Source organism: Chlorocebus sabaeus, chromosome 12 (assembly GCF_047675955.1).
Source record: "Chlorocebus sabaeus isolate Y175 chromosome 12, mChlSab1.0.hap1, whole genome shotgun sequence".
NCBI classification, from domain to species: Eukaryota; Metazoa; Chordata; class Mammalia; order Primates; family Cercopithecidae; genus Chlorocebus; species Chlorocebus sabaeus.
The window spans coordinates 113,846,060-113,862,204 of NC_132915.1; the positions used below are offsets into that span (position 1 = coordinate 113,846,060).

The window sequence follows — 16,145 nt, forward strand, 5'->3', positions numbered from 1 at the left end:
TCTCCTGGGTGGGTGGAAGGTGCTGGGGCCTCTGACACGGGGAACACTGTCTTCTCCCCAGTGGTCGTGTGTGGACAGACTGTGGAGGGTGACGGCTGCAGCAGGGACGTGCCCAGTGGCTCTGGGCAGTGGCAAGGTGGGACGTGTGGCAACCTGCACCAGGAGTGAGAGTGACGCTGGGTGACTCCAGGCCTAGCCCCAGCCACAGGCAGGTGGAGCTGCCATTTCCTCAGAAGGCAAAAGCAGAAGGAAGAACAAACGCGGAATCAGGACCCACTTTGTACAGGAGGTAGGGGAAGCCCCTTCAATGCCAGGGAGTTGGCAAGACAGCGGCTGGGTGAGGGCTCGAAGGGCATGAGCGTGGCATTTACAGTCCTGGGGGTGGAGGAGGAGCCCCGGGACGCTGGCTGGGGTGATGGCTGCAAGGCACACCACGCACGGACACACATAGACATACACAGGCACACGGAGACACACATGGACACACACAGACACGTAGACACACGCAGACACATGCAGATGCACATAGACACACGGAGACATGCATGGACACACGCAGACACACACAGGCACATGGAGACACACAGACACGCAGACACGTAGACACACAGACACATGCACAGACACATGCAGATACACACAGACACACGTAGACACGCACGGACACATGCAGACACACAGAGACACACGCAGACACACACAGACACACACAGACACATGGGGACACACGTAGACACGCAGACACACAGACACATCCAGACACACGTAGACACGCACGGACACACGCAGACACACACAGACACACGCAGGCACACGGACAAACACAGAAACACACAGACACATGCACAGACACATGGAGACACACATGGACACACGCAGACACACGGACACACACAGACACACGGACACACGGACACACGCAGACACATAGACACATCCAGATACACAGAGACATACACGGACACACACACACACAGACACACAGCACGAGGGACTGAGCTGCATTAAGGGGGTGCCAAGGGCCCTGAGCTCTGCCCTGGGTGGTTCCTGTCCCTGCTCTTTGCCATCTGTCCTGAGCATCTATCTCCCTGGCGCCGCCCACATGGAGCAGCTGGGGACACTCAGGAGGGAGACGGGTCCAGTTCCACCCAGGGTCCCCTGCTGGTGGAGGGACCGGGACTTGGAGCCTCAGTCTCCCCATTCACACGCTGCGGTTTCAGGGCACCCACCATCGGGACCCGGCTGGAGCCACTCAGGCCAGGCCGGGAAGACAGAGGCCATGCAGAAAGCCCTTCCCAACAGTGCCAGGGCCCCGCTGCCCCTACCCCTGCCCCTTGCCCTGCTCAGGGTCCCCAGGCTGAAGCAGAGCTTGGCGCCGTGCTGTTTGCTGGATTACAGGCGTGAGCCGCTGCGCCCAGCCGACCTGTTTTCTTCAGCTGCTGCGATTTCACTGACCTTCAGGCTCCTGACCGCTCCCCCTGCCCAACCACTCAGGCAGAAGAGCTCTGAGACCACAGCAGACATCTGGCCTACGGGGGTGCGGGGGACTTCCAGAAAACACACACAGAACGGCTCAAGCCACCAGAGGTGAGAGCTGGGATTAAACTGAACCCCAGGCTCCAGGAGATTCTGGACCTGACAGAGCAGAATGCCCAGCACCGTGGATGGGAAGACGTGGCGGCTCTGCCAGGCAGCCCACAGGTGGGCTGAGGGCAGCTCTGAGCCTGGAGGGGCCGAATCTGAGACTCATGGGCTGAGCTCAAGTGGACAGATGTCTCCAGCCCAGAGCCTGGAAGGCAGCACAGGCACATTCTGCCCCAAGAAGGGACACACGTCAGTGGGGCTCCTGCCCCTGAGCCAGAGCCGCGTCCTCACCCACTGCCTTGCCCTTCCACCTCCACATCACCAGCTCCCGACACAACAGCCCAGGCTGCAGGGGTGGGGAGGCTCACGGCCCCTGATGCCCGGCCCCGCCCCAACGCGGGTCCTGCTGAGCCAAGCCGGGCAGCCCCAGAACTGACTGGTGATACATGAACACGGCTGGGAGCGGACCAGAGATGGCCGTGTGAGGCAGATCGCTGTGGGCAGATGGGGACGGCTGACTGAGCGCTGGAGCAGGGGGCACCGACCTGGGCCTATGCAGGTGCCAGGCACAAAGAGGGGGGCATGAGCAGCAGGGAAGAGGGTGAGAGCACCAGGAAGAGGCCGGCCACGCGGGGAGGGGTCTCAGGGCAGGTGGGTCTGGGGCCCGCCCCGAGGTCCTGGCCCGTAGCACTCACTCATAGAAGTGGGCTTTGGAGATGGACAGGAAGCTGCAGTCCCTGTTGGCCTTGATGGTGAAGATGAGCGGCTCCCCGGTGAGCACTGCCAGCTGGCCCACCATCTCCCCGGGGCGCGTGAGGAACAGGCAGGTGTCCTCCTGGCTGCCGATCTTCCTCTGGTACACGTGCAGCAGCCCGGACACCACAAACAGGATGCTGGCGTCCTGACAACACCAGAGGGCTCAGGAGGCGCCGTGAACGGCCGCGGGCGGGATGGGGGCAGCTCTGGGCCCAGAGTGGACAACGCCACCAGGCTCAGCCGGAAGACCATCCGCTGACCTGACCAGCTCTGGGCACAGACTTCACTGGAAACATTTCAGCAGTGTCTACGGTTTTGTGATTTCACGAGCAGTCATGGGAAATCTGGGTTCTCGAGGGCTCCGTGCAGCAAGCCAGGCCTCGGATCTGCACACCTTCTCTCCCGGCACCCGCACGCATACTGACTGTCCCCAGCAAATACGCGTCAGCCCAGCGTTCCTGTGCGTGGCGGGTCCCACACCGCCTCGCCTGGGGCCTGGCCTCTCCCACACTGAGCCCCTGCACACACCACACGTTTGGGTCCCATGTCTGCAGACGTGTCCCTGAAGCCACTCCGAGGCCACTTCCACTGATCTGTATCCACTGTGACCTCTTATGGCCTCTTCCCAATCTGCCTGCCCAGCCCACTCTTAGGTGCGAGTGGAAGGGCCAGTGCGGCAGGAGCCAAAAGTGGACATAGCTCTCGGGGCTCAGGGCTGCCTGAGGGGAGGGGCTCTGCCATGGTGCCCAGAGGGGCAGTGGCCTGGTGCTGGGACGTCCCCAGTCACTGGTGCCCAGCCCAGGCCCTCCTCTGGTGTTCCACCTGGCACTGGGCTGCGGCATTGGGTGGTCCCAGTGCCCCCCCGGACCCCCACTCACCTGGTCTCCCTGCCTTGACACCACCGTGCCTGCAGGAACGTGGAGAAGCACCACCCGGCCATCCAACAGAGATGAGTCCTGAAAACAGAGCAGGCTTCAGGGAACACGGGCGGGAAGCATAAATGAAGGTCCAGAGAACAGAGGCTGTGCTGGGCCCTTCAGGGGCAACAAGCGGTGAGGCCAGAGGCCGGGCAAGTCCCTCCTCCGAGGCCGTCCTCCAACAGCGGCCTGACGGACACGGGGCACCCTGCAGAGCCACCGATGCCAAACCAGGGCATCGACCCAGAGACAGACACCAAACAGTGCAGCAAGGCAGGAAATGCAGAAACAGACACTCATATTTTTGTGAATTTACGTAAAAGAGGATGTCATTTCAGGAAGAAAGAGTGATTTCTTTATAAGTGGTGCTGGCATAGCCAGCAGTGGGACGCCTTCTCCACACCACCTACAGAACGACGCCCTCCAGGGCACGAGGAGTCTGGAATCTGGGAGCTCCCAGAGGTGAGCCAGGAGTGCCCAATGCACTTGAACCCAGGAGGTGGAGGTTGCAGTGGACCCGGAGCCCGTGGAGAGGCCCTGGGGCAAACCAAGGGTGAGGGAGCATCTGCGGGTACCATAGCCACAAAGGTTCGACACATCAGGTGTATAAACCCCTAGTCCACAGTGATAATGAAATAAGAAACCCCACCCATCACCTCAGAAGATGATGGAAAACCAAATCATTAATTTAAACCAAGTCGTTCATTCAAACCAAATCGTTAAACTTCCCAAACCCTGATGGTGAAGGGAATGAAGCCAGTTTCCCCCAAAAAAGAAAGGATATCTCACATCTCCACAAGTGTGTCAAACAGGACGGAGAAAGAGGTGGAGGGGATGAGAAGAATCTGAGCAGCCACGTATCCAGCTCTCAGGCAGACGATGGCCACTGACAGGCCGCACCGCCCCAGGGCGCATTGTCAGCCCGAGCAGCCGGGAGGCTTGCAGGAGAAGAAAGCGGCCTCCGTGATGCAAGCAGCTGCGCGAAGAAAAGTCAGAGCCTTCGGGAGACGAGGGGGATGTGGGAGATGAGGGGGACGTGGGAGACGAGGGGGAAGCAGGGGATGAGGGGGAAGCAGGGGATGAGGGGGATGCGGGGGACAGAGGGGACGTGGGGGCCACGGGAGCCAGCCATGGTGTGGACCACACAGTGGACTGTGACATGGAGGAGGCCACTGGACAGGGGGACACTGACTGCACGGCTGAAGCCATTTGGCCGTTTTAAGGATTGCTGTTAAGTATTCAGAAATGATAAGAGTATGTGGTTAGAGATGAATCCTGAAACATCCACCAGTGACGTGCTATGATGATGGGATTTGCTTCGAGGGTGGGCGCCTGGACGGTATGGAAGGGTGCAGAGAAAACAAGGCGGGCTGTGCCACGACTGCTGCCGTGAGGGCTGCCAGGTACTCACCTCCACGTATTATTCCATCTATTCTATACAGCTTTGAGTTTTCCCACAACAAAAAGCTGTTTAAAGAGAGAGAAGACTGGCTGGGCACACTGGCTCATGCCTGTAATCCCAGAATTTTTGGAGGCCGAGGCAGGTGGATCACTTGAGGTCAGGAGTTTGAGACCAGCCTGGGCAACATGGCAAAACCCCGTCTCTACTAAAAATACAAAACTTAGCCAGCTGTGGTGGCGAGCCAGTGGTCCCAGCTACTCGGGAGGCTGAGGTGGGAGGATCACTTGAGCCCAGGAAGTGGAGGTTGCAGTGAGCTGAGATGGCACCACTGTACTCCAGGCTGGAAGACAGAGCGAGACACTCTCCAAAAAAAAAAAAAAAAAAAAAAGGAGAGAGAGAGAGATTTTCTTTTTTCCCTTCAGGACAGAGTTTCGCTCTTGTTGCCCAGGCTAGAGTGTGGTGGCATGATCTCAGATCACCGCAACCTCCGCCTCCCAGGTTCAAGCAGTTCTCCCACCTCAGCCTCCCGAGTAGCTGGGATTACAGGCGCCCACCACCACACCCGGTTAATTTTTGTATTTTTAGTAGAAACAGAGGTTCACCATGTTGGTCAGACTGGTCTCGAACTCCTGGCCTCAGGTGATCCACCTGCCTCGGCCTCTCAAAGTGCTAGGATTACACGTGTGAGCCACCGCGCCCGGCCAGAAAAGGAGATTTAAGAGATAGGTCAGCCAACTGCAGTTTTGTTTTTTTTTTTTTTTTTTTTTTGAGACGGAGTCTCGCTCTGTCGCCCAGGCTGGAGGGCAGTGGCGCAATCTCGGCTCACTGCAAGCTCCGCCTCCCAGGTTCACGCCATTCTCCTACCTCAGCCTCCCGAGTAGCTGGGACTACAGGCGCCCGCCACTGCGCCCGGCTAATTTTTTTCTATTTTTTAGTAGAGACGGGGTTTCACCGTGGTCTCGATCTCCTGACCTTGTGATCCGCCCGCCTCGGCCTCCCAAAGTGCTGGGATTACAGGCGTGAGCCACCGCGCCCGGCCCCAACTGCAGTTTATGGCCCTTACTCAGATCCTGACCTGTACAACAAGAAACCACTGAGAGCCACTCCCAACAGTCAGGGGCCCAGGAGCGCGCTGGGTGGGTGAGCAATCAAAGCTTTTTAACGTCTCACTTGCAGAACGACACGGTGGTTATGTCTCAAAACGGAGTCCTTAACCGTTAGAGAGGAATGATGTGAAACTACATCGGGTTTGAGATTTTTCAGACAGAAAATAATTGGGGGAGGGACTAGGAGTACAGTTGTAAAGTGATTGGCCATGATTGGTAATTACGGAACTGGGTGACTGGTGCCTGGGAGCTCACGACACTATCACGGCTGCCTTTTTACCTATTCAAAGCTTTCCATCAGCCAGGTGCGGTGGCTCACGCCTGTAATCCCAACGCTCTGGGAGGCTGAGGCGGGCAAATCATTTGAGGTCAGGAGTTCGAGACCAGCCTGGCCAACATGGTGAAACCCCGCCTCTACTAAAAATACAAAATTTAGCTGCGCGTGGTGGTGGGCGCCTGTAATCCCAGCTACTTGGGAGACTGAGGCAGGAGAATCGCTTGAACCCAGGAGGTAGAGGTTGCAGTGAGCCGAGATCGTACCACTGCACTCCAGCCTGGGCGATATGGCAAGACTCTGTCTCAAAAAAAAAAAAAAAAAGCTTTCCATCATATGTAAGAAATTAAATCCTAGATGAACTAATGAGGCTGAGAAAATATCATACTCTAATAATCTGACACTGTTATTGCTGTATTATGTATAAACATAGAGGAGAATTCTGAAGTCCAGCTTTGGGACACCGTGATGTCCCAGAAAGCCTCACTTTGAGTTTGAACATAAGGCGATCTCAAGCTGCTGGCTTCCCAAAGGGGGACCCCAAAAGACAACCAAGCCTGCACTCCACCCGAAGCGCCCCCTTTGCAGCCACCGTCCTCCACACCTGGAACTACTGCCCAACAGAGGCGGAGAGGAGCCCACGGGCCCTGGGTGGGACAAGGGCCAGGTGCCCGCCGGGGCCACTCACTTCTAGCTTCATCAGGGTGAGCAGGTCCTTCTTGGCAGCTCTGAAGATGGCATCTGACTTCCTGCTGGCCAGGGTCTCATCTGCATGACTCTCTGAGTGGTGGGAGACCGGGGAGGGCATCTCTGCGACCATCACGTTTTTCTTGGACTCGAGAAGAACAGAGATACCAGCAATTAGAAGGGAGGTGGTTGGGGAACATCGCACAAGGGCGTGGCCGGGTCTGACTCGCACAGTCCAGAAAGGCCGGCTGAGCCTCCTGAAGCTGCAGGTGCCAATGACACCAGAGCCAGCGGTGCCCCCAATGCGCCAGCGAGCCACGGAGAGGGCAGGGCCCCAAGAGGAGGGTCAGAAATGACAGCCAGGGCCTACCTTGCTGGCCATGGAGCTCCCGGGGTACTCGTCCGAGTGCAGGAAGACCCTGGCACGGTCACATGCCATCCCCAGATCGGAAGTGGCACTGGCTGGGCCCCCTACACGCAGAGGGGATACTCAGGACATGGCTCACTGGGCCACAGGCTCGAACACTCCCGGGGTGGGCTGAGTGCACCCTGCAGTCTAACTGCTCAAACTCCGGCAGGTCAGACTCAGGTCCCTCGAGGGAGTCGGGCCCTGAGATCCCCCACATCCCCTGCTTTCTTTTGGCATCTGCCTCAATGGCTCTGTGGCCAGCAACTACAGGTTCTCTCAGCAGCTTAAACCCACACGGTGCCTTCAACAGTTCTGGGCACTGATACAGGTAGCCCGGTCAGTACCTAAGACACTGAAAGAAACCAGCCCTGGCCCTGAGCCAGATCCATCCAACCTTCCCGTGCACGCCACACCCTGACTGCTCGCTGCGGGCATCCCTGCGTAGAGCCCCCTTTCTCTCATTGTCCATCTCAGGGATGCTGCCGCCCTCTGTATGTGAGCTCCCCTAACAGGTGCCTGGGGCCGTCACGCTGGTGCTTGGGGCTTGGCTCTTTGCAGTCCCAGCCCCATCTCAGAGGGAGGGGGTTAAGGCACCCCTCCAAAGAGCTCCCCTGTTGCTGCTTTTGGGCAGCCTCGGGCTGAGCGGGATGAAGCAGTGTGCACCCTTTCATGGCCCGCCCTCAGCATTACACAGCATTACACACACAGCATATCCGACCTCTGGACCAGCTGCAGTGGATTCTGAGGAAGGGTGTGCGGTTTGCACGACAGGGTCACGCATGTCCAGGCACGGATCCAGCCCTGCGTGTGCAGCTGCACATGTGAGTGAATCATCTGCACTGCGGTTTTCCATCCAAACTGTGGAATTCGCAACACCCATTTCTCAGCGGAATACAGAGGAACCGCGCAGACACTAACCGAGGACACACACCACACAGCTGCCGCTGCCACGTGGCACTGCAGGAAGGAACCAGGCCCAGGAGCACAGCCACGTGCCCCTCCCTGGGAAGCCGGACATGGAGAGCCAGGAGTGCTAGGCCTTGGAAAGGGGCACGTGTCTCCGAGGCTTACGCTGAGTGTGCGCTGGTCGGGTTTCAGGGAGCTGCACCCTTCAGCCCGGTGCACTGTGCTGTGTGTTACTCATGCCCCCATCAAGTCCTGCTGTTTTTTAAAAAATCCGACCTGTAAACCAATCTATGGCAACAAAGGTCACCAAGGCAGGCGGATCACCTGAGGTCAGGAGTTTGAGACCAGCCTGACCAACAGGGAAAAACCCCGTCTCTACCAAAAATACAAAATTAGCCAGGGGCAGTGGCGCACACCTGTAATCCCAGCAACTTGGGAGGCTGAGGCAGGAGAATCGCTTGAACCTGGGAGGTGGAGGTTGCTGTGAGCTGAGATCGGGCCCATTGCAGTCCAGCCTGGGCAACAAGAGCAAAACTCCATCTCAAAAAAAATAATTAAAAAAAAAAATAAAATAGTCTTTGGAAAATTTATTTATGACTCAGGAATAAAGAAAGAATAAATAAGATCCAAAACACAAATCACAGGTGCCAAAGCAAAGGGCTGGCTTTGCACAGAGGAACATCAGGGTCCCTGTTGCATCAAGGTCCAAGGCGGCATTTTCCAGCCCATGGACAAGAGGGAAGAGAACCTCCAACAACCAAAACCAATGAGACAAGAGGGAAGAGAATCCCCAACAAAAACTAAGGAGACAAGGGGAAGACAATCTCCAAAAATGAAACTAACCAGGGATCTCTACCTACAGCACAAAAAATGAAACTAACCAGGGGTCTCTACCTACAGTACATAAAGAATCAACACAAATCAACCAAACTCCAGAACTGCAGAAAGTGGGCAGAGAACAGGACCGGACAGCCTAAGAGGGACGCCCAGATGGAACCGAATGCAGCAGGAGCCCATGAGCTTGCTGGTGGCCGGCAATGGCAGACGGCGGAGGGGCAGGTCTGTGGCAGGAGCGCGGCTGTACCGCCGGGCATCGTGGACCTTCTCAGGGAGGCTGCCCTGAGAAGGCCCCGGCCCCGTGGCTGCAGGCGGTTCCCCTGCGTGTGGGGGTTTTGCTCCATGTCAGTTACAGCAAAGGTCCCTGCGGGGAGGCACAAGTCAGCAGGGCTGGGGAAGGAACCCAGTACACACAGTAGGCAAGGCAGGAGAGGGACCGTGCAGGGACGGCGGGAAGGGCCGAGCACATGGCTCTGCAGGGCGTCTCGTGGCACCGGCCCAGCCCGGGCAGTGGTGGGGGTGAGACAGGGCGGGGACGCAGAGGAGCACACCAGGGTGTTCTGGGCAGCAGGACAGCCTCGACCCTGGAGCCAGAGGGCAAGCACAGGTCCCTCTGGGCATGTGGGAGTCTTGTCCAGCGACAAATCAAACCTAGTGGAGGACACCCGCCTCGGCGGCGATGCTGGGCATCAGTGCAGCTCAGCCTGGGTCTCAGACGCCGAGGGCCTGAGGGCCACACCGGCCGGGCAGCCATCAGAGGTTCTTTACCTTGTGGGGCTGAAGGGTCAGCGTCACCTGCCCCGGGCTTCTCCAGCTCATCCAAGATCTCTTTGCGAACAGAAGGCGCAGGAACGGACTGGCTCCTCTTCAGCAGCGGCCCAGCAGCTGCTGGGCGGCCGCCCCCATGATCTGCTGGGGAGGCAGCTGTGAGCAACCTGGGTCTGCACGCACTCCCTGGCGTCCCGTGCGGCCCAGTCGGGGCCACGCAGGGAGCACGGTCCCCACAGCAGCAGCAGTTGGTGTGCCCCACAGTGCCCTGCGCCCCTGCACACGCTCTGGATCAGCCCTCAGGCGACCTGGTCATCTGCATCTGCTGGGCCAGCCTCTGACTAGCCCTGGCCCCTCCCTGCCCCAATCCCCCGTCCCCAACTTAATCCCCCTTCCCCAAATCTCCCCTCCCCACCCCAATCCCTCCTCCCCGCCCCTTCCATCCCTACCCCAATCCCCCCTCCCCCCCTCCAAGGCCTTGCTGCCCTGATTGCCCAGCTGTGGGCCAAGTGCCTTGAAGGCAAATTCCATCCAGGTGGGGCTGCCCGCCAGCCATTCTCAGGGCGTGCCTTGGTGGATAGAGCTGTCTGGGCTCAGCTGGGATGGGCCACGCAGGGCTGTATCTGCCCCTCGGGTGAAACAAGGAGCCTGGCCTTGCCTACCACATAGGCTGAAGGAGGCTGCCCTGCCTGGACACTGTCCATACCTACAGAGGCCCATGAGCCCTCCCCAGCCCTGGTCTCTGCCAAGACCCCACCCAGGACAGCTGCTGCCCCACCAAGTCACACGGACCTAATCCAGTGAAAGAAATGCCATTCAGGCAATGACACATATTCTAAAACGCACTTTCAGGCCAAGTGCGGCGGCTCACACCTGTCATCCAAACAATTCGGGAGGCCAAGGTGGGAGGATCACTTCAGACCAGGAGTTCAAGACCAGCCTGGACCATGTGGCAAGATGCCATCTTTACAAAAACTTAAAAAATGAAACTCAATGAGCTGGGCCTGGTGGCACGTGCCTGTGGACCCAGTTACTCAGTGGGCTGAGGCAGGAGAACCCTTTCAGGCAATGAGGTGGGGGTGGCAGTGAGCCAAGGTCGCACCACCACACTCCAGCCTGGGCAACAGAGCAAGACCCTGTCTCTATAATAATAATAATAAAATAATAATAATAATAATAATAAAATGCATTTCTGAGAAAAAGCAGATCAGCCAGAGCTGTGTTTAAAGGTGGCTGTCACCTCACGGGCTCCCTAGCACACAAGCTAAGCAGTCACTCCACTGTGTGCACTGTGTCCTTCCCTCACTCCACTGTGTCCACTCCATCCCCCACTCACTCCACTCTCCTCACTCCATCCCCCACTCACTCCACTCTCCTCACTCCATCCCCCACTCACTCTACTCTGTCCACTCCATCCCCCACTCACTCCACTCCATCCACTCCATCCCCCACTCACTCCACTCCATCCACTCCATCCCCTACTCACTCCACTCTCCTCACTCCATCCCCCACTCACTCCACTCCATCCACTCCATCCCCCACTCACTCCACTCCATCCACTCCATCCCCTACTCACTCCACTCTACTCACTCCATCTCCCACTCACTCCACTCTGTCCACTCCATCCCTCACTCACTCCACTCCGTCCACTCCATCCCCCACTCACTCCACTCTACTCACTCCATCCCCCACTCACTCCACTCCATCCACTCCATCCCCCACTCACTCCACTCCATCCACTCCATCCCCTACTCACTCCACTCTACTCACTCCATCTCCCACTCACTCCACTCTGTCCACTCCATCCCTCACTCACTCCACTCCATCCACTCCATCCCCCACTCACTCCACTCCATCCACTCCATCCCCCACTCACTCCACTCTACTCACTCTATCTCCCACTCACTCCACTCTCCTCACTCCATCCCCCACTCACTCCACTCTGTCCATTCCATCCCCCACTCCCTCCACTCTCCTCACTCCATCCCCCACTCACTCCACTCTCCTCACTCCATCCCCCACTCACTCCACTCTGTCCATTCCATCCCCCACTCACTCCACTCCATCCACTCCATCCCCCACTCACTCCACTCTCCTCACTCCATCCCCCACTCACTCCATTCTGTCCACTCCATCCCCCACTCACTCCACTCTCCTCACTCCATCCCCTACTCACTCCACTCCATCCACTCCATCCCCCACTCACTCCACTCTCCTCACTCCATCTCCCACTCACTCCACTCTCCTCACTCCATCCCCTACTCACTCCACTCCATCCACTCCATCCCCCACTTACTCCACTCTCCTCACTCCATCCCCTACTCACTCCACTCCATCCACTCCATCCCCCACTCACTCCACTCTCCTCACTCCATCCCCTACTCACTCCACTCCATCCACTCCATCCCCCACTCACTCCACTCCATCCACTCCATCCCCCACTCACTCCACTCTCCTCACTCCATCCCCTACTCACTCCATTCTGTCCACTCCATCCCCCACTCACTCCACTCCGTCCACTCCATCCCCCACTCACTCCACTCCATCCACTCCATCCCCCACTCACTCCACTCTCCTCACTCCATCCCCCACTCACTCCACTCTGTCCACTCCATCCCCCACTCACTCCACTCTCCTCACTCCATCCCCCACTCACTCCACTCTCCTCACTCCATCCCCCACTCACTCCACTCTCCTCACTCCATCCCCCACTCACTCCACTCTCCTCACTCCATCCCCCACTCACTCCACTCCATCCACTCACTCCATCCCCCACTCACTCCACTCCATCCACTCCATCCCCCACTCACTCCACTCCATCCACTCCATCCCCCACTCACTCCACTCCATCCACTCCATCCCCCACTCACTCCACTCCATCCACTCCATCCCCTACTCACTCCACTCCATCCACTCCATCCCCCACTCACTCCACTCTCCTCACTCCATCCCCCACTCACTCCACTCTCCTCACTCCATCCCCCACTCACTCCACTCCGTCCACTCCATCTCCCACTCACTCCACTCCGTCCACTCCATCCCCCACTCACTCCACTCCATCCACTCCATCCCCCACTCACTCCACTCTGTCCACTCCATCCCTCACTCACTCCACTCTGCTCACTCCATTCCCTCCCCACTCTCACCAGTGTTGCTTCATTTAATTTCACATACTTTTGTTAGTCACTTCAACTCTTTTGGGAACATGATAAGCTATAAAAAACCAAGCGCGCACCCCATCTGTAGGGTGGCTGTTAACAGATCATCCAGGGGTGACTCATGCGGTACCCACTGCACCTGACCGCTTTCTCCCCATATGCAGGCGCCCCAGTTGGCGCTCAGAACAGCACGTGAGAGACCAACGCGGGAAGCCCACTCCCCACCAGACACTGGGCTGGACCAGGCACGCAGGGAGAATTCTGAGAACCACTGAAGAATGGATGGCGAGGGGTCCTGGGCCTGTCTGAGGACATCCAGGTCTCCTGTGAGGAGACGGGGACATGTGAGAAGATGGGGACAGTGTGAGGAGACGGGGACATGTGAGGGAACCTGGGCATGTCTGGGGACATCTGGGTCGCATGTGAGGAGACGGGCACACGTGTGAGGAGACGGGGACAAGTGTGAGAAGATGGGAGATGGGGACACGTGAGGAGACTGGAGGACATGTGAGGAGACCTGGGGGGCATGTGAGGTGACCCGGGGGGTGTGTGAGGTGACCCGGGGGGCGTGTGGGGTGACCTGGGGCGTGTGGGGTGACCTGGGGATGTGTGAGGTGGCCTCGGGCACGTGCAAGATGACCTGGGATGACCTGAGGCAGTGGGAGCAGGATCCCCTGGACTCTGGGGCTGGACGTTGCCCTCCTTGGTGCAGGACAGTACCTGAGTCACAGGACTCCTGGAGCCGCGGTGGCTTTTTAAGCCGCTCTTCTTCACCATAGAACACCTGTTTCTTGGCCTTCCCGGCAGCCACGCTGGCTACAGACACGAGAGGGATGGCCTGGCTCTCCTGGGACACAAGAAGGAAGTTCAGAGCCACCCCAGGAACACCCTACACCCGCTGACAGGTGTCGGCCCCTCAAAGGAGTGACAGGTGTGGGCCTCTCAAGGCAAAGTTTATGCTGCATTTCAGGCGACGGGCAATCCAGTTATTCACAAAAAGAACCGGTCTGTTTAAAGCAACCAAGCTCAGCCTGCTTTTACCCTAGGCCCTGCCTCAGACCCTTCATCAAGTCAACATAATGCCCCAAGTTGTCAGAACCTTAATACTCTTCATTAAAACAAAAAATAATGTAGAAAACAAAAACATATTCCCTTAATGTCAACAACTGAAGATGACAAGCCCTAAAATGTCATCAGAATTAGAATTTCCAACTGAAATGCGCAGATTGAAAACTAATGCGTGCTGGGCCATTTACTAACCGAGCTCTACCTGCCCGTGACTGAAGAGAGCCCTCCGCACATCAGGGTACTGTTTCGGGCAGTGGGGATGGAGCACGGCATGAAACCCTGGCCTCACTCAGTTCCCACGAGAGCTCAGCTAGGTGGGGACCGTCCCACATCTCGGCCAAGTGCCTCCCAGGGTCACACTGACAGGAGGAGGGAGAGCCGGGGTTCACAGCCTCGTGCTCTTGACAATACGCTGTGCCCTCCAAACAGGTCACAGCTCAGGGTCAGCTCCACCCCGCAAGGTTCAGACAGGAGGAGCAGTCAAGGGCAACACACAGGGAGTGCTGGCCATAGGGACCCCACGGGATGGGAATGGAGAGGGGCAGCCTCTGCTGGACACGGCCGTAGGGACCCCACGGGATGGGTATGGAGAGGCGCAGCCTCCACTGGACATGGCTGTAGGGACCCCACGGGACAGGCATGGGGAGGGGCAGCCTCTCCTGGACATGGCCATAGGGACCCCACGGGACGGGCATGGGGAGGGGCAGCCTCTCCTGGACATGGCCATAGGGACCCCACGGGACAGGCATGGGGAGGGGCAGCCTCTCCTGGACAGGGCCGTAGGGACCCCATGGGACGGGTATGGAGAAGGGGCAGCCTCCACTGGACATGGCTGTAGGGACCCCACGGGACGGGTATGGAGAGGGGGCAGCCTCTCCTGGACAGGGCCATTGGCTCGGTATGCAGCCTGCAGGGCCAGAAAGGGAATGAGCATGTGTGTGCTGCCAATGTCCTACAGAACACAGGTGACCAAAGGAAGACTCATCACAGACTCCTGAACCAGAGCTGCAGAGGCACCAGGCAGCCGCTCACAGCCGTGCGGGCCTCTAGAGGGACAACTCCAGCATCGGAGAAGGAATTCCACCTTTCCCAAGTCTCAACGGACCAGAGATTTTGGAACACAAGGCCCAGGAGAATCAAGCCTCCAAATCAACTGGCAAGTGCTTTAAGGTAGGAAAATACACACAGCCCAAGTATCACCTCCCGAAGTCCTAACGACCAGCAACCTGGATGACCACAGCTGCAGCTGGCACTGCCCCACCAGGCACTGGGCACCTGCTGTGCCAGCTAACAACTGTCCCGACGCCAGCTGCCCGGAGCAACATGGGGCTTGTGAGCTGGTTTCCACTTACAGGGTTGAAGAGCTCTGTGGTCAGGCCGAGGTAGTTGTGCAGAGCCAGGAAGGTCACTCTCTGCAGCCGCAGCATGATGATCTGCAACAAGACGCCAGCTGTGCGGTGACCCCCGGCCCGGGGCACAGGGCGGCCCCGCAGCACCACACAGAGCACTGAGAACCATGCCCCAAACCCGGCGGTGACCCCCGGCCCGGGGCACAGGGCGGCCCCGCAGCACCACACAGAGCACTGAGAACCGTGCCCCAAACCCAGCAGACCGCACAGACCGAACCCTCTCAGGGTGAAACACGCCGCAGTGTTGACACCTCACCACGGTCACGTAAGGCGTTCACGTCACGGGGAAGGGGGTGCGGGGCGGAGGAAGACTGCATTGTTTTTGCAAGTTTTCTATAAAACTAGAAGTTACTCCAAAGTGAGAAGTTTAATAAAAATGTAAAAATCTCTTTGGGGGGTAGTGAAGGATCTTAAGACCTCTTTGAGGTTGTGAATATTCATTTTTATTGTAAGATATACATGATTTTTTTTTTTTAGATGGAGTCTCGCTCTGTCGCCCAGGCTGGAGTGCAGTGGAGCCATTTCTCTCGGCTCACTGCAACCTCCGCCTCCCGGGTTCATGCCATTCTCCTGCCTCAGCCTCCCCAGTAGCTGGGACTACAGGCGCCGCCACCACGCCCGGCTCATCTTTTGTGTTTTTAGTAGACACGGGGTTTCATGGTGTTAGCCAGGATGGTCTTGATCTCCTGACCTCATGATCCGCCCACCTCAGCCTCCCAAAGTGCTGGGATTACAGGCATGAGCCACTGTGCCCAGCTTACAAATTTTAAAAATATAACCTTAGTTCTTCCCAAACCCACTCAGAATCCCACATCACCAGCAGTAAGTCCCGCCAGTGAAGTCAATTTCTCTATTCCTGTGAAA

At 57.8% G+C, this 16,145-nt stretch overlaps 1 protein-coding gene across 4 annotated transcripts in view; it reads right to left on the reverse strand.

Annotated features, from left to right (window-relative positions):
- The window catches only part of PNPLA7 (patatin like domain 7, lysophospholipase), a 79,918-nt gene that overhangs the window by 40,273 nt on the left and 23,500 nt on the right, over positions 1-16,145 (reverse strand). For 2 of the 4 annotated variants that reach the window (XM_073022133.1, XM_073022131.1), the window contains 7 exons: positions 15,225-15,305; positions 13,525-13,651; positions 9,647-9,790; positions 7,097-7,197; positions 6,728-6,874; positions 3,219-3,296; positions 2,280-2,485 (listed from right to left, as the gene is read on the reverse strand). In XM_073022133.1, coding sequence (XP_072878234.1) covers positions 2,280-2,485; positions 3,219-3,296; positions 6,728-6,874; positions 7,097-7,197; positions 9,647-9,790; positions 13,525-13,651; positions 15,225-15,305 — 884 coding nt within the window. The remainder of the gene's footprint in view (positions 1-2,279; positions 2,486-3,218; positions 3,297-6,727; positions 6,875-7,096; positions 7,198-9,646; positions 9,791-13,524; positions 13,652-15,224; positions 15,306-16,145) is intronic. The other 2 variants (XM_073022134.1, XM_073022132.1) reach the window with 1 other exon arrangement.